At 39.5% G+C, this 23,502-nt stretch overlaps 1 protein-coding gene across 3 annotated transcripts; it reads right to left on the reverse strand.

The window, feature by feature from the left end:
- Positions 1 to 2,298: 2,298 nt before the first annotated feature.
- LOC122989327 (tetraspanin-1) lies at positions 2,299 to 23,415 on the reverse strand. 3 transcript variants are annotated; one of them, XM_044362138.1, is made up of 8 exons: positions 22,743 to 23,415; positions 22,322 to 22,384; positions 16,271 to 16,477; positions 13,147 to 13,221; positions 5,772 to 5,870; positions 4,289 to 4,432; positions 3,426 to 3,509; positions 2,299 to 2,616 (listed from the first exon to the last, which is right to left on the reverse strand). In XM_044362138.1, the coding sequence occupies exons 2-8, from the start codon at positions 22,376 to 22,378 to the stop codon at positions 2,557 to 2,559; spliced, it is 726 nt and encodes a 241-aa protein (XP_044218073.1). In that variant the 5' UTR covers positions 22,379 to 22,384; positions 22,743 to 23,415; the 3' UTR covers positions 2,299 to 2,556. The 3 variants fall into 3 exon arrangements, with proteins under 3 accessions (XP_044218073.1, XP_044218072.1, XP_044218074.1); XM_044362137.1 differs by lacking the exons at positions 22,322 to 22,384; positions 22,743 to 23,415 and adding an exon at positions 21,529 to 21,765; XM_044362139.1 differs by lacking the exons at positions 22,322 to 22,384; positions 22,743 to 23,415 and adding an exon at positions 21,051 to 21,500.
- Positions 23,416 to 23,502: the final 87 nt, after the last annotated feature.

The raw sequence follows: 23,502 nt of genomic DNA on the forward strand, positions 1-23,502 counted from the left end.
AATGCCCACACCTCCACCTCTATTGTCTGGCTTGTTATTGGTCAATATTTACTCATCCTGGTGTCACAATGCATGTAATCTTCAAGGGCAGGAGATGGAACATTAATGAATAATATACACACAGGACAAAAGATGTACTGAACTCTGCATCTCATACGCAGGCCCGCTCATAGAGAAGAAAACAGGCTTGAAATGTTTTTAAGACAAGCAGGGCGTTCTTGTTGCCGTTGGAAACGAGGACGAATTGTGGACGTCTCATTTGTGTTGCTAAGACAAAAGGGAAACTTCTCGTCAGAAAGAGTTTCAGGATTTCTTCTAAAAGATTGATTTGATTTATTGAACAGGACAGTGTGCAGTATTAAGCATAAATGATGCACTGCAGCGGAGTTAGCTTGAAGTTAATTTGCATCTGTAGTCCATTACAATCAAAAAAGCAAACAAAAAATAAAAACCCAAAAAAACAACAAAAAAGCAACAAAAACCCACAAAAACCAGACAAACAAACAAAAAAAACACAAAGAACACACCATACAAAATACAAAGCTACACACAACAGCACATCACATACACCCACAATGTTAATTAAAAATTAATAATGTAAACGAGGCTCAGTGGTCACACAGCTGATTCGTCTTTAGTTGATTTTTTTAATTTATTATAAATAAATAAATATTCTCAATATTTCTCAACATAGAAACACAAGAGTCTCTTGGATCATTTATTGATATTGTAGGTTTTTGTTGCAGCTATTAGTTTGAATTTTTACAACTATGATGATGAATTTAATGCTGTGTCATGATTATCACTATAATTATTATTATTATAAATGTTGCCGCTGCTGTTATTAAATGATTATGAATAATATACATTTATAGCAACATAAAGAAATATAAACGTGAAGTACTTTGATTTGATTTAACTAATTTACTATCATTGTGATTATTAACTTCCTTTCCTTTCTAAGTTGTTCATATATGAAGGAAATGTCTTTGTAGTGGTAAAGACGTCTATGTTTCATCATGATGCTGCATTAATATTTGTTTCTTTTTGCTCTTGATGTTGTTTTGTTGTTGTTTATTGTTTTGCCTCTACTCCAGAGGTTCAGAAATGAACGTTATGTATCAGCAAGAATATGAAGTAAAAATGTTGTTAGTTTTCTTACAAAAGTAAGAAGTCAATCACAGTAAATAAAGTCTTTTGTCCAAAAAAAAAACATGAAAGAAAATTAAAAACCTGATGAATGAAATGCTGTAAATCCGACACTCAGGAGCCTCGGCTGGAGAAGAATTCATCCAGAACTGATCCAGAATTTAAACTGCTGAATGTTGTTGTGGCAGAGAAGAGGTGGATAAGAGGAATCAGTCGATGGAGACACAGGTGTCAGATGGGCAAACCTACCAACAACGTAGTCAGAGATCTCTTCCAACGTTACAGAACGTCACGTGCCTTTTTATACTGAAGACAGGCTGTGTGTGTGTGTGTGTGTGTGTGTGTGTGTGTGTGTGTTTGTTTGTGTTGTGTGACAGGTTTCATCCTGGTTACCAGACTTTTTGGCTATCTCAAATTCTAAAGAAGAATGAGACATTTCTCAACTTCACTTATCTTGGACTTTGACCAAATGTGAGTGGGCGTTTCTGCACTATGTGTGTGTGTGTGTGTGTGTGTGTGTGTGTGTGTGGCACTTTGCCATTCCAGATGTCTCCTGTTTTGGTTTGGTGGGCTGACACGTTTGGCATCGGTACAGGTCACAGTGACCTGGCTCTCATCCCCCTACAATGTTTCTACAAAGTGAAATCTTCAGCTCACTGTTAGTGGAGCACACGAGAGAATTTGAAGATCTTTGATTGGATGCTTCCTGTGAGTCATGGTTAACTTCTGTCATTCTGTTTTTATGTCAAAATAACTCCTGTCACTTTGTAACCTTTATTATTTACACACACAACAAACACAGAGCAACTTTTGCATTAATTTGGAGTCAGATTTCTGTCCATTTGTTGAATGTAAGTCCAATTTTTGCTCTGTTTTGGTCTCCGCCAACTCCTGATAAAAATATCTGACTCTTTAGCTGCCAGATGTTCCACTTTCTTCACCAGCTCGTCTCTAACTGTGTCTGTCTGCTGTGTCACTGATACTGAAACACACAGTAAATATGCAGAAAAACCAAAACAATGAGCTAAAAGAGGCTACAAGCTCCGCAGGAGTCCGCAGAGTGGGTGATAAATTATTTGATCCTTTTGTGAATATAAAAACAAATATTAGCGCATAAAGTGTTGAACAATCTGTTCTGTACACTTGGGACATGTTGGTAGAAATATTTTATTGACAAATATGAAATATTTACACCTTGTAGGTCCTCATAAGAAGACAGGAAGTAATTAGAATGTAATTAGTTGCTGGATTTTATCCTCATAAACATGGCTTCATAGTAAATTTAGACATTTCCCTGAAAGAGAAGAGAACATGAGTGACAGCATGAACAAAATATTAGTGAATAAAATGTCGATTAAAAAACTAAATCCATCTGTGTCATGTTGTCATGTTTTCTCTGAAGGAGTCTCAGCTGATTCTGTTGTCCAGGTGACAGTACAGGTACATGGACACAATCATGGCAGCAATCTGGGGAAACAACAGAATACAGATTTTAACAAACCTTCCTATGAAAACAAAAAAAAAAACAACAACATGTAGACGTGAAGCTCTGAACCTTCAATTGATGGTGAGAAGTCTCACTGCTTTTGAATCTGAAGGTTTTTTAACTCACAGATGATCTTTTGATTGTCTGAATGAGGATTGTCATTTTCTTTCTACCTTCACAGAACCTTCCAGCTGACACAGGTGTTAATATCTGAGCAGGTTAGTGCTGTTTCCTCACAATAATCCTGATTTGATCCTCTCTGTGCTTAACTTTCCTGTTGGTGGATAAAGATGCTCTTCGTACCTAAGCACCTTCCTGGTTTCGCAAGACTAGAGCTGCAACGATTGGTCGATCGCCAGAAAATTAATCATATTAATCATTTAAGTCATTTTTTAAGCAAAAGTATCAAACATTCTCTGGTTCAAGCTTCTCCAATCTGAGGAGTTTGTGCTTATTTAGTTTTATATTATAGTAAACAGAGTATATTTAGGTTTTAGACTGTTGGTTGGACAAAACAAGACATTTGATGATGTTGCCGCGGACTCGGGTAAAATGTGAAGGACATTTTTCAGTATTTTGACATTTTATAGGTGAAATGAATAATTGATAGCTTCAGATCCAGAGTTCAACATGCATGTTGGTTGATAGAGAATACTTTCCCATACCGAGACGTTGACCTTACAGTTGGCTGATAAGGTTTTCTTGGCTCCTTGATATGCATTGAAGTACTGTCTTTCAGCTAAAGCCAGCACAGAAATGTTCCTGGTTATCATTATTCTTTTCATTTTACCTCTAAGACACCAATTCCTGCAGCGATGCCTCCCACGATGTTGGCGTGCTCTTTGAGGGTCTCGAGGATGTCTTCAAAACAGCCCTGAGGAGGAAAATGTCTAAATATAAATATCAGCTTTCTACAAATTGACATGAAACTCAAACTGACAGACTGCAGATGAAGGCAGCAGACGCCAAACTAGACATTTACCATGTTTGCAATCTAATACTGGATTCCAGCATAAGGAGAATAAGGCTGCATGGAACCAAATATTCTGTCAGTTATCATCTTTTGAATATGTGTTGTGTTAAAGAAAAGTTTGTAAATTAGGCGCCTTTTTGAAGAATGTGCTTCCTTTGCTATTGTTTTATTATTATATTGTATGTTCTGTTTGTGCTCCATGTCATGTGATCATGGTCTTGAGTCAAAATAAATGAATGAAGAAATGTGCAAATATTTTCAACACTGGTGTCTTAGGTCTGGAGAAAACAAACAAAAAAAGGCTGTAGATTCCCCTGTCGCTCTTATTTTGAAAATCCTACAACAAACAGAATGCATTGCGAGGTGTGTTTACACCAAACTTTTGCAGCTGATGAAGACGGATATTTCAATACAGGGAAGACAGAAGAAAGTTGTCCTGTAATTGATTGGCCATATTGAATAATAATGATAATAACTGACTGAAATAACTCTAAAACTATCGGACGGATTAGCAAGAAATTTGGTGAAAACATTCATGTTCCCAATAAAATTTTAAGTTATACTTTGATTTATGACAGAACACCTGCACAACACTAATAAGACACTCCTCTTCTGCCTTAACTCTGTATATCATACTTCATATATGTTTCTGATACTAGAGTTGTGGTTTTCCATCCCACCTGGACGCCGCTGCGCTCCGCTTCATCCGGACTGCAGGGGGGGCTGTTGGTCCAGCAGCAGATGGGCGGCAGGCTGCCTCCATTCTCCTTTTCAAACTTAGAGCCCACAAAGTCTGTGTAGTTGGTGAAACCGCAGCAGTTCAGCTGGGAAAGGATGAAAACATACAGCAGGACAACACCTTGTTGAGTTTTATGAATTATAATGTAGTTAACAAGAGCTTTGTTCCTGCGCGACGTTCAGAGTTCAGAGTTTCAGTTCTTTTGTGCGTTTCCATTCAAAGCAGATCAGTTTTCAGTGTTTCATAAAGGCTGTGTGCACAGAAAGACTCCAAAAGGAACTGAAAACTATGAAAAATAAAAGCAACTGGACGCTATCTCTGAGGCACAATGTTGCTTTGAGTTTTACAAATGTCTCTTTAGATGCTTTGAGCGCTACGAGCTGAATCCATTCACCTGAAAAACAGCAAATATAAGTGAAACCATCTGTTTGGTTGGATAGAATCAGAAATATCTTTTCGTACAATACAAGGTCTGACATTGCTCGGCGGTACAATTATATCTCGCTGATGTGAATATAAAAGTTTCTTTTTGCATTGAATAAGTTAAGAAACTGAGGCTCCCTGAGTTACCTTGACTCTGACTATTGTGAGCAGCTGATGTGAACTAACAGCAGACAAAAGCAGACAGATGCATAGAACTGTGTAGAGTTCTGGCTTTTGTTTGATTTCAATTCAAAAACTTTAACTTTGCTGCAGACAGTTTATTTATGCTGTTGTATGGCTGCAGCTCACACTCAAGACTGGCGAAGGACACTGAAATGTATTTATTATCCAGCACAACATTATTATAGAGAGCACGTTTAATTAGACAGAAGTGCTTCTAAACAATAAGCACTATGTTCATACTTGAAAAGCTACAAAATGTCATGAAGTACACCAGATCAAAATGATGAATGAATGTTTTAGTAGTTTCACTGATGTCTTGTATCATTTCCTGTTCTTACAAAATGGTAAAATATATATTTCTTGTACATTAAATGCCAAAACAGTGCACTGACAACATTAATACCTACTGTAGTGCATGTGTTACGGTGTGAAATTTGTACAGCTTTGTTGAAAACGCAGCTCGTGAATGTAATGGACCTTTAACAGACAACTATCAGTTCTCTTTTGTCGAAGGATCCTCAAATGCTTCTCAGATGAGTCGGGGAAAATAGTTTCTGTGTGCAACTACAGCAGCACAAGATGTCAATAATGTAACTAACATAAATAAAATACACTTGTGAACTAAAAAAATGGCTTCAGGAAGGTTGGAAATCAATCTAAAACTCAAAATGTTTGGAAAAATGTCAATACGTAGGTCATATTTAGAGGCTATATCATGCATATGGGTATAGAGGTATAAATGTCCTCATGTTGTAAACAGACAGTATGACTTGTTTTGGATCTAAGAGGATATCTGCAGGACTGCCGTCATACTGTACCTCTGTCATGGTGCTGTTCCAGATCTTAGTGACCACAGGATCACTGCCGTAATCATTCTGTAAAGCAGGAGTCACCCACGCTCTGAGGATCCCCTCAGCCTGAGGAAAACACACACACACACAGTTGTGAGGACTTGAGACATGTATAAAGTAGGGGTGTGCTTGAATACAAATACATTATTTGGCAAAGCACAAATAGTGGATTTTATCCGAATATTTGTTTCATACAAATATACAAAAAGTTATTTGTCGGATGTGTTCCCCAGAGATAAAGCTGAGCTACTGACACTAGCAAAGAGCTTACAAGGGACTCTCCATAACCTGTTGTTCCTCTTCTACTTTCCACAAAGTTAGGTTGTAAAAAATAGGCAATAAATGAAAAGTGCAAAGCAAGAATCACCTTTGAAGTTCTTCTCTACACATTACACGCTGTGCTGTCTCTGTGTTATGGGTGTATAAATAGGTAGAGGTCTGTCTGCAGTGAGGTGATGAGTAAAGTTTTATCTCAGTAATCAGTGCAGTCGTCTATGATCTGGGAGACTCCAGTTCAAGACCTGATATGGGGACCTCCTTCATAAGGTAGTTTATTCATGAAGACTTATTGTAACACTTTTTATAAAATCAAAAGTGTCATAAATACAAAAACAGGATTTTTAAGCCTCTTTCTACATTTATTCAAATACAAATACAAATAATTTTGCTGTCTCAACAAATACAGATACAAATACAAATACTGGACTTTCTGCACATCACTAGTATAAAGTTTTAACCCTCAAACGTACATTAGAATAAATGAGGTTGTACAATAAGAAAATCTAAAAGTATTAAGCAGTTTTTTTTTAATTATTTTGTTTTTGTTGTTGTTTTGTTTGGGTTATTGTCTGGTTCTGTTGCTTTTCCAGTGTTTTATTGTTAATCACTTATTTTGCACTATCAATACAAAAAGAAAAAAAATGTTCTCACTTTCCAAAATAAGTACATTTCTAAAAATGTCCAAAAGATGTCCTGACAAAAAAAAGAAATAAATTTTCCACAAATGTCTTCACTTTTCTAAGATGACAGACTGTCGGACTGCAGACGTACTGTTCCTCCGAAATGACCTCGCTGTCCAAAAAATGTCCTTAAACTAGCTACAGCGGTGGAAGAAGTATTTTATTTAAGTAAAAGCAGCAACACTACAATGGAAAAATCCTCCATTCAAACTCTTATTTAGCATATTGGCGGCAAAATGAACTTACAGTATCAAAATTAAAAGTAGTTATTATGCATTATGGCTTCATTTAGGTTGTTATATTTATCATATGGATATTATTGGAATATGAATACTGATTTTATTGATGGATACACGTAAGCAGCATTTTAATACGTATACTGCAGGTTAATCTCATCTATATAACAATACATATTTTATAAACGGATAATTTTACATATAAAACATTTATCTGAAAAGTAACTAATAACTATAGCTGTGAAATAAATGTAGTGCAGTAAAAAGTACAATATTTCCCTTAATGACATAAAAGTGACATTAAATGGAAGTACTCAAGTAAAGTACACTTAGTTTCTCTCCACCAGCGCTTCGCTCCATCACCAGTAACACCAGTGACCTGTTTCAACAGCCTCAAAGCTCTGACTTGTCTGTTTTAGAGTCCATTATGTAGATGAGAGGCCTACACATGCAGAAGTGCTTCAGTAGATGGTATAAAAGCCCATCACTGCCCCGCAGAGCTCTTACTGTCAAAGTCCAGCTGTCTCACACATCTACACACACACACACACACACACACACACACACACACACACACACACACACAACACTATAGAAGCTCCTGAAAATAAAACACTGCATCTGATTTCATGGCCAGGGAAGGTAATTCTCTGGGAGTCACCTATTCATCAGAAATTAAATAAATCTTCTCTCACACAAAGCACCTGGGAAATAAACAGCGCCGGTCCTGGCACCTGGAGAGAAAAAATTGAGAATATATCAAAAAATGACCCCGCCATTATTCTCCCTTCTTCTTCTCCTTTTTATGGCCGTAAACGGGGAGCATTTACATATATATTGATGCTCCTGATGGCTTTGGTCAGGACACGTTTTGTCTCGATATTCGTGTTTATCCAAAGTGCAAAAAAAAAAAAAAAAAAAAGGCAGGAGAGTCTTTTGTTGTGGAGGAATTCCTTCACAAATGCACAGGTTCTTTAACGCCCTCCCTCCCTTCACCTCCTCTCACTCAGTCTGTTTTTTTTTTCCATTTTGATTAATAATCCCATCGCGTACATTCACACAAAGACCCATTTGATGAAGAGGGAGTGTGTGCGTGTGTGTGTGTGTGTGTGTTGTCATGCATGTTTACTGTATTTGGCCACGAGTGTCCGAAAGAGTGTGTGTGTGTGTTTATGTGTGTGTGTGGATGTGTGTGTGTGCACAGTGAAAGAGGGCAGGCGGAGGAGATGCCCGAGGGGATGCTGGGATACATGCCACAATTAAAAGTGCCCCCCAAGAAGCAGGGAGAGCGGCTGAGATCAGAGAGGGTTATTACCAGCCGGCTAATTCATCACTGTCACTCGGCCCTGCGCCTCGCCACATCCCGTTAAACACACACACACACACACACACACACACATGCTTACACACTGATATGAACCCTTGCAAACACACACACACACACACACACATATAGGGTGGACAGGCAGGACAAAGCCTGCACTAACACACAGCGCGGTGAAGCAGGAGGCGATAACACATCTATCAATACCGGGGAGTGAACACATTCTACACACACACACACACACGATAAAAATCTTCAGCTCTGGTGTGTTATTGATCTCGTGTTACTCTTCACTGTATTACTGTTTTTAAAATGATTGTCGATATCTTTTTACAGCCTCTGTAGTGACTCACCGGCTGCTAATTGGTAATTGTTCTTAAAAGGAAAAGCAATAAAGGAAAAGCTCGTTAGATTCAGCTTAGAGTCGCTTTGTTATGAGAACTGTCTGAACACACATTCTCACTTTGCTCATTAAAAAACATGAATGGAAATGCCAGAATATTTAAAAAAAAAGTGCATAAATGTTTTTATGTTTGGCTATTGTTGAGGAGTTAACAGTAAAGCGTTATATTTTTATTGTGCCTGTAAATGTGTTTCCATCCACCAATTTTATTCATATTTTCAATTTTGCAAATAAAAACTGCTGAAAATTCAGAAAAATCTCTAAAGAAAGCAAAGAAATTTTTGAATAAGGTAGAAAAAGTTGGTGTAACAATAAAGGTAAAACGCGACAACATGCGATGGAACATGTGACTGAAGAGCTGAAAACATCAGATCTGTGTGGAGCGATGATGAGGAGACTGTAACCTTCCTCAAACGAATACATGAGACAAACAGAAATGTCATATTTCCATCACGTTTTCCATCATCTGAGCTTTGATTGCAGCTCTTTTAATGACGCCATCTTGTTGTGTCCTCTCCTTCTACACTGGTTTAAAGGTACTGACTGGAAAATCAGCGCCACCTACTGGTTTATCTCGATGAACCAACTAATATTAACATAACGGACGTGGACAGAAACGTGCATTAATCTGATTTCTCTTTTGTGAAATGTGCGATGCATTTGAATGGAAACGTTGCTTGAGTACGTACACTGATGGTTTTGTGTTTGTGGTAGGCACAATTATTTTCATTATCGATTAGTTGTTTTATCTATAAAATGTCAGAAGATGGTGAAAAATGTCAATCACTGTTTCCAAAAACCCAACATACAAGCTTGTTTTGTTCACAACCCAAAGATATTCAGTTTACTGTCATAGAAGACTAAAAAAAAAAACAGAAAATATTCACACTTAAGGAAGTGTAACCAGAGAATTTCAGCATTTTTTTCTTAAAATAAAGACTCAAAATGATGATAAAATAGTTGGCGATTCATTTTATAATCAACTAATCGCTGCAGATTGTGACGTGAATGAAGCATCTTATTGTGATCCTGTTCATATATCACCTGTTCTCAGGTCTCAGGTCAGATAAAATAAAGAAATAAAGCTTAACTTACTTACTAACTAAAAACCAAAACAATAAGCTGAAAATCCCTGTTGAGTTGAAGGAAAACAGTTCGGAGATGTTGCTATGATTGACACATTAAACCTAATTCTTACCATTATTAATACAAAGATATAGATTATTGATGAAGCAGAGGTAATTGGGGTTAATCAGTTTACATTACTCACTCTAAAGCTAATCTTTCCTCTTCCTGATGAGGAATTAAAGCCAAAACAGTAATCTGTATTGGATTACGTTTCTAGAAAACCTTCCTTAAGCAGACACGGGACGACAGCGTGATTCATTAAATGCCACATCACATCTCTTCCATTAATCCAGTGTGAAGTCCATATCAGCCCCAGTAATAAATCTCCACCATGGTCACTTCCGAATCACTTGGAGGAGAAAGAACAACCATGACCACTGACGGCCTCTCATAATGCCTGCTGGAATTGCTTATTAAATCTCAGTTATTTCGACCACCTGAAGGTTATTGGCTCTTTGGTTAGATGAGCTGGCGGCCCGGCGGCCAAAAGGCAGATTTATGCTGCAGATAAGTAGAAGAGAATAGATTTATTTGTCTCCTTTCATTGTCTATGCCTCTGTCTCTTACTTATTGACACAGGCGGCTATATGTATGCATATTAGATGTATATTGCCCATATTCATTATTCCAATGCTATTGTGTTTACTGTGTCTTATCAAAAGCGGGAGATGGACAGCTGCTCTCGCACACTAGTCATATCCGTGATGGAACTTACGATGTCCTTTGTGTTTGTAATGAACAGATGATGCTAAAGCTAACAAACAGTGCGTTAAATTGACTCTAAACCATATCTGAGATCTCTTTAAGGAAGACAAATCTGTGAGTTATGTCTCGCATTTCATTGAGCTTTAGACAATAGCTCACACACCTCCCTCTCTCTCTCTCTCTCTCTCTCTCTCTCTCTCTCTTCTACACACCAGCAAGCTCGCTGTTGTTGATTTGCCTCCCGCCAGATGCCGTTTACATCGCTCGCCTTGGTCAGCGCTGCTTTTGTAAATGACAGGCGAGGGACGGGGGCAGATTTATTTCAACAAAACTGCCTGAACAGCAGCAGCAGCAGCAGCAGCAGCAAGACTCCCAGCTCAGCCTCCAAGGACACACGCACACACACACACACACACACACACACAGGAAAACACACAACACACACTCACTCAGTCACGGCTTGGATAACAGAGAGAGAGAGAGAGAGAGTAAAAAAAAGAAAAGGTGAGGGAGAAGTTAAAGGCAGGTCTGTCTGAATCATATCTCTCTTAAAACATGGATGCAATCTGACATTGTAATAAAAATTTCATCCTGATTTGGGTCAAAATAATTTGATCAATCCCAAATTTGTTAGAAATTTGCAGCACTGAAATGTATCAACTCTGACACATCCTCCATCCTCCACCTTGTGGTCCAGGTTTTAATTTTTTTTGGTTTATTTTGAGCTCATTTGTTGTTTTGTTTTCATCAAACTTCATATAGAAAATTGAGGGCAGAGTGGTATTATTCCAACATAGGAGTACTGTAAGGCTGCAAGCAACAGTTATTCTCATTATCAATAAGCTTGACAATTATTTTCTGTAAAAAATGTCAGAAAATAGTGAAAAATGACGATCGTGATTTCCTGAAGCTCATATTCACAACAGATGACTTGTTTCATCTGACCAACAATCAAAAACACAAACATGTTGAGTTTACTATCATGGAAAACTGGGATAGTAGAAAAAATTCCAGCATTTTAGCTTAAAAAAATATATGTATTTGACTTCTGTGCACTGCAGTAATGTCATATTTGATGGACTGACACAAACCGTCATGTTTTCTCCAAATGCGTTTAGCAAAAGAAGAAGATGTGGCTTTCCAAAACACACAATGTTGTTAATGTTGGTTAATGGTTAATATTTGGTTGAGTTTAGGTACAAAAAGGGAAAGATTGTTGTCTTGGTTAAAATAAATGTATATTGACTTGTTGGTAGGAGAACAGATGTGAACAGCTGTCTCTAACTGGACAAACATCCACCCTGAGACTGTAACATCACGATACTTCTGTGTTTGTGTAACACTTGCTATTATTACTCTAAATTTAATTCATTATCAATTAATCAATTTTTACTCATCACTCCATTTTTATGTTATTTAATGTTTTACCTGTTGTTTATAACATATTATTACTATTAGTTTCTCATTGATACTCATGTGTGACTGTGCGCTCTGTTGATCTGTGATAACTTCATTAAAATACCTTCATGAGTTTGTTTTTTTTTGGGTAAAAGTCTATTTTCTGTACTGTGTAGGTTAATATGACCACAGCATTTGTGCTTTTGTGACAATATGATTGCAGCTTATTACCATGAAGTTGGCTGTGGGAGACCTACAGTAATATCACCAGAATAAACAGCTGGTTGGAGCCAAAAGTGGCAATTTGTACCACGTTCATCACACAACACGAGAGAGAGAGAGTACACAACCGCTACACACACTGCACGGCCACTAAAGGTCGCTCATGAACTTAACATAAACATAAGTTGCTTCAGGCATTTTTAAACAATCAACCGATTCAGATGCTTTTCTGATGAAAACACTCAGATATTTTTTATAGTGTGTAGCCGCTGCTGCAAATGGTTTACCAGCAATACACATACAAACAAATGAAATTCCCAAGCAGTGCGGAATCTACTCTCCTCCGCTCATCAGCTCCTCCCTGCAGATGGATGTGTGTTAGATTACTTCCTTTGCTCCTGGGGACTCAGATACATCCTCTGATTGGATAAAAAAACTCCACTTTCTATTTTCTTTATTAGGATCCCAGTCTTCACTAACCTCCTTTTTACATACCTCATTTGAAATCCTTGTAATTATTATACGTGGAACTAAATGGAAATGGAGCACGTGTGCGTGCGCGTGTGTGTATGTGTGTGAGGGGGACACATATGTAAATAGGCTGTTTTGCATATAAAATGCTTTAGCTTCAATATTCCAGAGTAATAAATTGCTCAAAGTGAGTGACAGTGCACACGGCCCCGGGCTATCCTGGAGTCATTAAGTAGCCGAATGTAGTGAGGCGGACATAAAGGCAGTAATTCAATGATGGCCGCCGCTATGATGGAGAATTTACATGGAGATAAAATCCAGAGAGTGAGACAAGAAGGTGAGAGGGTGAAAGCGAAAAGACAGAGAGGGACGAGAAGAATTAACCGACAAAGGAAAAGGGAGTGGAGAGGAGGTGTTAAAGGAACAGAGGGAGAGAATGTGATGAGGAGGCAGTTGAACATATAGAAAAGAGGAAGAGGTGAAGTGGAGAACTCACGAATGAGGAGTAGGCCAGAGCCGCGACTCCGGCTGCCACTTCAGCGATGAATATGATGAGGATGATGGAGAAGAACTGCAGGGAGAGAAGAAGAGGAGACAAGTTTTACTGTATTTATTTATGGAGTAATAATAATATTCATTCACTTTTCCAAGAGGATAAACAAGAATTAGAGTTTTAGCAATCACTTCTAAAATTAAGGCTGCAAAATACAATTCTTTTCATTAGCGATTATTATTTTTTAATTAATTGATTATTAGTTTTTTGTCCATAAAATGTCCAGAAATAGTCAAATCCATCCAAGAGTCTAAGATGACGTCTTTAAATTGCTTGTTTTGTCTGATCAACAGTCCAAAATCTGAAGATATAGCAGCAATAGCAATGACCAGTAATGTAAAACAGAAAAGCAGCGAATCTTCACATTTGAGAAGCTGGAACCAGTTAATATTTTTGCTCGAACTTTTACTCAAACAATGAAATAGTTGCCAATAAATTTTCTACCGATCGACTAATCGATTAAAGGATATGTCTCTGTTTTTGTCCAAAAACTATTAAAGACACATCAATAAGCCACACCGCTGCACTGGGTGACATGTTCCTTCATTGTGAAGAGTTTGGTCACGTTAGTTTGTTTAGAAACGACTTTAAAGGTTAATAACAGCGATCACATTTTCAGTCTCCAGAGAGTAGTTCTGTGTAAGGCAGAAAATAAACTAAATTCACAGTGTACAGTGTAGTACAAAGTCAGGAGGCTGTGATATGTAGCACAACAAACTAGCGGAGCTCTGTAAACAGAACCACGTTCCCGCACATGCTCAGTAGCGTCTGCCTTACACAGAACTACTCCCCGGTGACTGAAAATGTGATCGCTGTTATTAGTCTTTGGAGCCGTTTCTAAACAAACTAGCCTGACCAAACTGAAGGAACATGTCATCCAGTGCAGCGGTGTGGCCCATTGATGTGTTTTTAATAGTTTTTGGACAAAGGTGCAGAGGAATAAGATATATAAAGCTTTAGATACACACATAATACTTGTAGGTAGATAAATTCATTGTTATATATAAAAAAATCACCAGACTTACCCTTTAATCGCTTTAGTTTTTCAAACACAAGCAGTTAGATGATGAGACTGGTTATAAAAGAACCAACAGTTTATACAGATGATCTAAACTACTTTATTTGGATGTAAAACTGGATGCGAGTGCACCTGAAATGTCTAATAATCCATCATTGCAAAGGAAAACTGCGAGCTCACAACAAAGAATTCGGTTGACAATTTTACATTTACCGTTCATTCATGTTTATAACTGTAAAACTTTTTAGCAATGTCACCATATTCCCAAATTATTATTACCAAAACTATGAAAATAAGGTCCATGTTGTGATAAACTGGGAACTGGAGATGAAAATTATGTTTGTTCATTTTTCTAAGTCAAGCTTCACTGTTTAAATCTAACCACAGAGAAAAAATGACAGTCAATGATAATATAAAATCACATAAAAATAAAATGATGTAAACAAAATCTAAAAAATTAAAAGGATTTAAATAAAGCTTTGTGTTTGTAATCAAACATACGTGCTAAACATCTATTGTTCTGTGTAATAATCACAGACTGTCAGTGTCAGTGAAGCTCAGCTGAACACACAGAGGAACAATAAGAAGCCGGCTCATTCATTCCTTTTATTCAGTCCATTACAGCTGTTTCTCATGCGCTGCGTCCTGCGCTGTCACTGCCACAATCTGCCGCTCTGTCCATCATTCAACTCACTGGGAGATGCGGACACGATGGTGGCTCTACGGGGGGAAGATTCACTGCCTGTGCTCCTCATTAGACTCACTGCAGTGGACTGAGAGGTAGTTATCCCTGTCGTTAATGAGCGTAATAATACACACTGTTGCTGATACAGATGAGGAGGGAGGAGCGGATGTGGATATTAACGGGGCTGTTGATGAGCCAGGTGTAAATATAAGGATGGGTGACATACTGGATATGGACTAGCTGGGTGTAAAAGCACCTCATGAACACATGCATGATCATTTGTGATGTTTTACATCATAATATCAGTGTTTTGACTCCTTTTAAGGGTAATAAGTAGATGACTGCACCATCATTTCTTCTTCAGTTTTAGCAGTTCACATTCAGCAATCATTTGTGTTAAAATACACAGAACATATTTGCTATGAACTTCTGCAGAACTTCCATATTCTTATGCATGCCGCGCACTGTATTATGCCGCAGATCAGCTGTTTGGGTCAGAAAGTGCTGCTGCTGGGGCGTAACGTGTGCAGGAATACAAACGTTCTACAGTTGAGAAAATGTAGTGCCAAAGGAAAGGGCTGTCTGACGGCAAGGTAAAGCAGTGAAAACATTCTAAATATAGTGTACACTTAAACTGATATTGATTTCTTTAGGTCGGCCTTTTGTTAGGCGGCTAAAATACCTTTTGCTGCCGTAGAAGTACATTGATTACTCCAGCCTGCTTCTCCATAATGGGAGCATGCCGACCCAAATCTACTGCAGGTTATAAACCACCTCATACAACCCTACTCAAAAAAATCCAAACTATCCCTTTAACATCAGCCAAATATTGGCAAGAAGACTTCAGTTTGGCAAAATGTTGGCATCCAGATGGGCTATCAGGTTTGTGAATAGGCAGGAAGTACAGCTTTCCTGATAGGACACATTGGTTAAGTGAAGCTACAACACACCTTAAAGTCCCCCTCCACTCAAAAATATGTTTTTCTTCCTGTTCTTTCAGTTGGATGTTTGAGCTTCGCTGTGCAGAATGATGTATGTGCAGTGTTCAGACTGGAAGAAAAGTAGAACGTTTCTGTGCTTACTGAAAATTGATTTTTAGGGGCGGGCCTACGAGCATGATTTGTGATGTCACAACTACTTTGGATGCCAGTATGCAACTCACACAAGTGTGATGTGGAAACTTGAAGCTTCCAGAGCACATACAGGTACACTGTACAGCAGTTAAACTCCTGAAATGAACTATACTTGCATATTCAAAAGACATGATGACATTTTAAGGATTTAATGTGGTATTGATACTGCTATTTGTCTTAATACATGTCTGATCTTTAAACTTGCCTTTGCACCAGGTCCGATACACCTACCATGAGCAGCAGACACTTGCTCTCCTTGTGGGCTCCGCAGCAGCCGAGGAGCCCCAGCAGCACCAGCGCGGCCCCGATGGCGATGCAGAAAATGCCCACGTTGACGAACTGCATGCCCTGGCGGGAGAAAGGCCCCAAGAGGCTCAGGAAGGAGCCCCCGTCCACGGTTACCCAGATCCCCATGGCCAGCAGGGTCAGACCGCCCAGCTGCAGGAAAAGCCGAGAAAACACGGTGAACAAACATTAGTGCAAAAAACAACGTGATGTGCATGTACACAGCACACAAATCCCCATCATTTCTTAACGTGGGACGTTAACCAGTTAGTTTTTCAGAGGATGTAATCTACACTTAACAACAGAGAGTAAATGTCAATCATTTGTTTGCCTAGCAGTCATTCAGACAGGGTCAAGAGCTCTTTAGGGGGTAATAGGTTTTGGAAATGAGAAGCCATCTTACATCACTAAACCTCCCTTACTATTACCTCTTAGTGACACCATGACACCTCAATATCCTCTCCTCCATTCAGAGAGGAGGATTTCTTTTGTGACACAGAGAGAGAGAGGTGCTGCCTCAGGCTTCACATTATGTATCGAGGCCGAGCAACAACTTGGCCTTTTTTTTTTTACCTTTCTGAACGAAATGACTGCCCTCAACCATGACTGCCTTAATCTCGCCACTCATGTCACACTGGCGTAACGGGCAGATATCTGTTTAGCGATCATCCCGTGCCGTGCTGGTGGGTACAGCCAACCTTTGGGTTTACAGACGAAGGCTACTGGATTGGACGGTAAAGAAGGCAGATGTTTACAATCCCCTAAAGACAGAAATGTTTCTGAAGATACGGGAATGTTTCTTTTTCAGATGTGGGAATTTTAAACTTGGAATACAACGTAAGATTATTGAAATCTACAAGGATTAACTCCTCACACAAAACCAGTATTTCGAGCAACACTCAAACACTTTGGGGTCTTTACAGTCAGAGAGGAGCACGTATTGAACGACGGAGTAAAAACTGAGGATGATAAACTGGACTCTGATGAATCTTACCTGTGTTCTTGATACATTTAGGACAAAGTACAGCACTAATTCAATCAACACATCAACAACAGTCATGTCATACTCACCACTCTGCTGGAGACAAAGAGACACAACTACACAGTGATTTTATACAAGAGCTCACAAGCTCACTAAAAGGTTGGAAACCACTGATTGAATCTTGTCAGTTAAATGAAGTGAAGCAAAAAGTACAATATCGTCCTTTGAAATGTAGTGAAGTAGAAGCACAATACCAGTCAAAAGTCTGGACACACTTTCTCATTGAAGTGAATGGGATGGTGTGTCCAGACTTTTGACTGGTATTGTATAATGTAGCATAAAAAATGAAATAAAAGTACAAGTACGTCAAACTTGTACGTAAGAACAATACTTGAGTAAATGTACTTTGGTATATTCTACCACTGGGAATTATGGATAATGTTTATTAGAAATTTTCAAATAAAGGCTTGTCCCTAATATGAACTTGTTTCAAATGAAGTCCTCTGTGCAGCTGATGTAAATAAAGGCCACAGTTCAAGAATTTATGATAAATAAACATGCTTTATCTTGTTTTGTATTGATCTTTGACTATGTGCGACAAAAAGATGAGCGGTCAGTCATTTTATTAAGGGACGCTGAGGTGCATTCATAGAAATCTATTGACTGGAAACCGGTGAAACCTGCTCATAACAAACAAATTCATGTCACATGTTTCACATTACAGTCTGGAAATCACCCGATCTCTCCCTCTCTTTATCTTTTTCACTGTGATAATCTCTCTGCCTGCCTCTCTGACCTTCTCTTTCTCCTCTTTTCCACTCTTTTAGCCTCCTCCCTCCCCTCTGTGTATTCCAACCCCGCACTCCTCGTACTGAGTGATTTCTTCTTCTACCTTTATTCCTTCTCCTCTACAGAGAAACCATGTTTGAAACCTGATATTGTCTGTCAGGCTCCATCAGACTCTCTGCAGTCAGGGGGCCTCTGTGCTCTCTATCAGGCACCGACACTCCACATCTCCTGTCAGACGCTGACATCTCCCACATGGGAATCATCTCCCCCCTTCCTCTTCTTTTGTCTCTTTCCTGCTCTTCCCATCTATTTTTTACTCTCCTTCATTCTCTCCACCTTTCACTCTGGGGTTTCTTTTCTCGTCTCTTCAACCTGTTCTGCGCCATCATTGCACCGTTGGCTAAATGTGATACGACAACCATATTCCCTCTCTAACTCTATGTCTGCCACCATCACCCCTCACCAGGTATAATTATAGCTGGCATGCTGTCTTTTTTTTAAAGATGGTTAATCCCTTTGATGGTGTGCCATATGCAGGTGGATGCTCTGTCAGTTGAACACCCACATGGCAAGAGGACTGGAAGTAAATCGGGTTTTAAAAGAGTGTATATGTGTGTGGGTGGGTGGATGATGGAGGGGGGGTGTAAAAAGAAGCAGGGTCCTATCTATGGAGATGGGAAATATAACCTATTAGGGTTAGAGGAGAGGGGATGAATAACAGGCTGCAGAATAGGAGGCCATGGCCTCCAGAGAGGGGGAGGTGAATGGAGAGAAGAGATAGAAAGATACAGAGAGAGCGGAAAGAGAACGGGCTCGTCCCACCCCAATTGAAATGGAATTGGTTCTCTTTGAAAGGCCTGGAATGAGAAAGACGTCAGTTGAGTATAAAACCAGTCTTCATGGGTCATATTACCGGCAGCAGACAATCTGATTAAGACCTGACACTCGACCATGGATCTGCACAGAGTGCATACATGGAGACGCTTCTAATTTCCAATGCATTTAGATTGGTTCCAAGCCAACGACAAACCAAAAATGGCAGAGGAGACGTCTACTCTGGGAGCTAAAAATGTGTTTCTGTTGCAAGCGCAGCGAAACGTGTGTTCAAATGTTTTGAAATAGTTGGCCGCTGGCGTTGACAACTAGGCGACGTTAAAGTGTTTTCATCTGTGTATCATGACATTTCAAAATTTTGGTTAATGTTGAAGAAGACTTTTTTCAGCAAATCGTTGTGCTGATTGACAACTATGTCCACAAACCAATCAGAGCTTTGGAGGCGACATCATCTTCCTGTGCCAGAAGAAGAATTATGACAAGAACTTGATGACAGTTTCATGGCAGGTAAAATATTTTGTAAGCTGACTTATTGGATTAACAACTCTTAAATTTGTTTCGGTTTCTTTGACCTAAATGACAAATTAACTGCATCTAGCAACCAGCAGCTATAACTGCTTCTATGTTGACTGACAGATACATCAGTCACTATTTAGAGCAAAATAACAACCTTGTGTTTTATGTCTAATTATTTTGAGGGTTTTAATGTCTTTCTTGGTCCTAGTAGAGCCCTGTACGATTGCAAAGTGACATTTTACTAACAGATTTACTTTTCACTTTCATACTGCAGTGAACTAATGACATCAGTAAGTAAGAGCCCCAGAATGGAAATAAAAAGGCTGCATACTGTATGAGTCATGCTGACCTCCTACTTTGAATTCAGTTTCCCTGTGGGATAGTTTCTCCCATAATGCTTCCATCTCTGGTTGGCGGTTAGGTTTTGGTTAACTGCTGCTGACTTGTTGGGGTTCAGGCAACCTGGTGTCACGCCAGAGCGTGTAATACACCTGCCAGTCCACCGTGTCAGTGTCACGTTTTGCCTCGCCTAGGCGTGAAAAGTACACACCTGTAAGTTAGGAGCGTTTTCTAATATGGCAACTCTATCGGCAGTAATTGGCAGGACAGCATCATTTGTCTGTGCTTTCTGAATCCGTTACAAATCACTGTAAAAAAAAAAATGTGACAACGCTGTGGTTCAGGTCTGGTTAAGTTTAGGCACAAAAACCACTTGGTTAAGGTTTGGGAAAGATCATGGTTTGGGTTAAAATGATCTCTTGAAGCATGGTGTGGGTTAAAGTTACTACTTAAAGTTAGGTAATCGTCGTCGTCATGGCAACAGTAAACACCATGACAATAGTTATGTTTTTCTTTAAAAAAAACTGTCCGGACTCACAGTTGGATGCAGGATGTGGTGGGAAGCGGTCTCCTGTAACTAAATCCACTTTTAGCCATCCTATCTATCTAGCCGTCCACCCAACCCGTCTCCTCATAATATGGAAATCTGTCACAAATATAGACATCATCTGACCTGTGTCACTTCTCTGGGTCATGATTACTTCAGCCACTAGATGGAGTTGTTGGCATTGAGTACACATGCGTGTACTTTTCACACCTAGACGAGGCAAAAAGTGACACTGACACAGTCACTTTTTAATGCACTGCACCTTTAGCGTCATTTTCAACATGCAGTGCAGGGTAGTCCGACAGACTTCTATAGAACTCCCACAATGTCTGAAATAGACGCCATGAGACTGATGAGGTCACAAATTTCCATATTCAGAGGTGGCAGGTTGGGTGGATGGCTAGATGAATAGATGGCAAAAACAGGACCACTGTTCGTTTCCTGTTTCTAACCACAGTTTTTAACCCAAACCATGATCTTTCCCTAACCCTAACCAAGTGGTTTTTGTGCCTAAACTCAACCAGACCTTAACCACAGTGTTGTCACACCATAAAGCATTATTATTTTTTAACAGTGATACTGCATGTTGAAATATGACGCTAAAGGGGATACATAGCGTCGGTATGTGATGAGTTGGGAGTGAGAATGTGTTGGAAATAGATGTCAGGAATGTAAAAAGAGATCCAGAGAGAGAAGTTAAAACCTGACAACTGTCTTACCCCCACACAGCTGGCCGATCACTGCATGAAGTGGATGTGAATGTCGGATATTTGGTTTCTGAAAATTACAGAGCTCCCCCTAACCTGACGTCTGAAAGGTGTGTGTGTGGGGTGGAGGGTGTTTCTGATGCTATCCAACCATCCGACAAGCACGTCTGACAGAGTGTACCGCCCTCTTTACTGTGCAAGATGCACACTGATACGTATCTGTGGCTATTTTTAAGTAGGTGTACATTAAATCTCCAAGCCCAGAGGTGAGTATACGCTGATTACACCTCTTGTCTTGGTTCAAGTTAATAGGAAAAACAAAGTGATGGGGAAACAGAATTTGACAAAACACCAGGAAATGATTCAATCCGAAAAGGCGTCTCACCATGGCATTGCAGTTATCAATGAAGAATCAAACTTTGGAATTCATAAATGGATTCAGAACCCCCGAAAAATATTAATTCTTATGGTAAATTGATTTTTCTCCTACCTCTATTGAGACCAGATCTCCACTGGAGACAACTCCTTTGATAAGAAGAGAAAATAATGAAGTTGCGACACCGAACTTTGAACGCAGCTTTTCAGTGGCCGGTTGCATTAAAGCACCGTCTTTATGAGCTGAAGAGAATCATTTCATCATTCTGCTCTGCTGGCTAACATTTCAAAGGGACATCATAATCAGTGTGGTGCTGTGACTTTTAGAGCTGCCGCACCGGATTTATCAAGCAGCGGCACTGAGGCAGAAATAGGAAATGTGAGGAAAATGATGACTTGTGCCGAGAGCTTCATCTGTGACAGTGGGAGTCCAGGTGGGCTCGACTCGGCAGGCAAATTCAGCTTACCCATGCCAAAGTTTCTCTCCATTTCACAAACCACTTTAGTTATCGACATTAAGCCGAAGATGTCAGTGGCAAAAATTAGAGGCTTTGAAGTTAATGAGATGAAAATTGCAACGGTGGGGAGAAAGTGGAGGAGAAGGAGCATCATTTAGGTCTTCTGGATCAGTGATCTGAGATGTTTATGTAACATCTCTGTTTGCATTGAAGGGATGAGATGAAATGATTTTCTATGTGTTGTGTTGAAAGGCTATTGTTTGTTTTTCACTTCCCACGCACACACACACACACACACACACATACACACACACGACTTTTCATGTTAAGATTTCACACCATAAATGAACACCCACTCACCCTCCCCTCTTCTCCCACGTCTCCCCCCCCCCCCCTCCAACCTCCTCCTCATCATATACGAGCGTGCAATCAAAGCGGAAATATACTCACAAAGATAAGCAAGTTGAACAAGACCATCATCAATTTGACGAATGTGAAGCAGCCCATTTTAATCTGTAATAAAAAGAAGGAGAAGATAAATTATAGCATTTCTTCTTTCATCAGCTGAGACCTTCTATCTCTCATTAACACACAAACACACACACAGAAACACACACACAGGGCTACAAAGTCTACGTGGCCAATCTTCACATTCATGCTGTGCTATTACATCCAGCCCACATCCCGGCGAAATTACTTTGAAAATTACATTACTGACAATGAGTCTTAATGATAACACACACAGCTGCGAGAAACAGTAAAGATATCTGTTAATGGGAGATCTATATGGGGAAAGGGAATTAGAAAAGGAATAACTATAGAGTGTTCACATGCAGCAGGGTTATTTACACTCAGAGAATACAGATCTTACCCTTTTAGTGTTTCTATCCAAAGCAGAGAAGCTTTAAACCACAAAAACAAGAAGACACTTAAAAACAAGCACGCAAAAAAAAACATGCAAGAGTTTTCTCAGGTGTTTTCAGGTGAGCCGACGGGAGTGCAATGACGTCTCTGTCCACATATGTCTTTATAGCGATGATGTCCACGCAGCTGGAAGCCTGTGGCAGAAATCTGATGAGTGCTTTCCCTGAGGCTGGCTGGTGGAGCGAGCAAAGGACAGGGTGTGGTGCTGCAGGATACAGGTGAGTGTCGTTCAGGTACAGGTACAGGTACAGAGGGGAGGAGCGGCTCCAGTGGCAGCTCTGATCCCTGCAGGTACACGGTGACACAGATTCACAGCACAGGATCATCTTTTTCAGGGATTTCAGGTATGACAAGATTGATGTCTATAGTGTCTCTGCAATAGACCTGTCAGACTCCCAGAAGACAAAACATAATCCTTAAAACTCGAGAAGGGAGTCTCATATGAAGAAGATGTGAAGTAATATGTTGTGCAACGTTTGAAAGGTGTAGTCATAACCTCTTATCATTGTGAAACAAGAAGACTCAGAGTTGTACGAGCCAAAAAGAAAATCAACATGAGTAACTACTGAAACCCCCCCACCCCCATACTCTCTATATATATAATAAAAAAATTGACAGTGTGTAACAACTCCTCTCGGCCTTACGGAGCTTTATAGTGAGTTTCAGCTCATTGTTTAGCTGTCCAGCTGCAACTTTGCTGTTTTGGT

This window comes from Thunnus albacares, chromosome 9 (assembly GCF_914725855.1).
Source record: "Thunnus albacares chromosome 9, fThuAlb1.1, whole genome shotgun sequence".
Classification (NCBI taxonomy): domain Eukaryota; kingdom Metazoa; phylum Chordata; class Actinopteri; order Scombriformes; family Scombridae; genus Thunnus; species Thunnus albacares.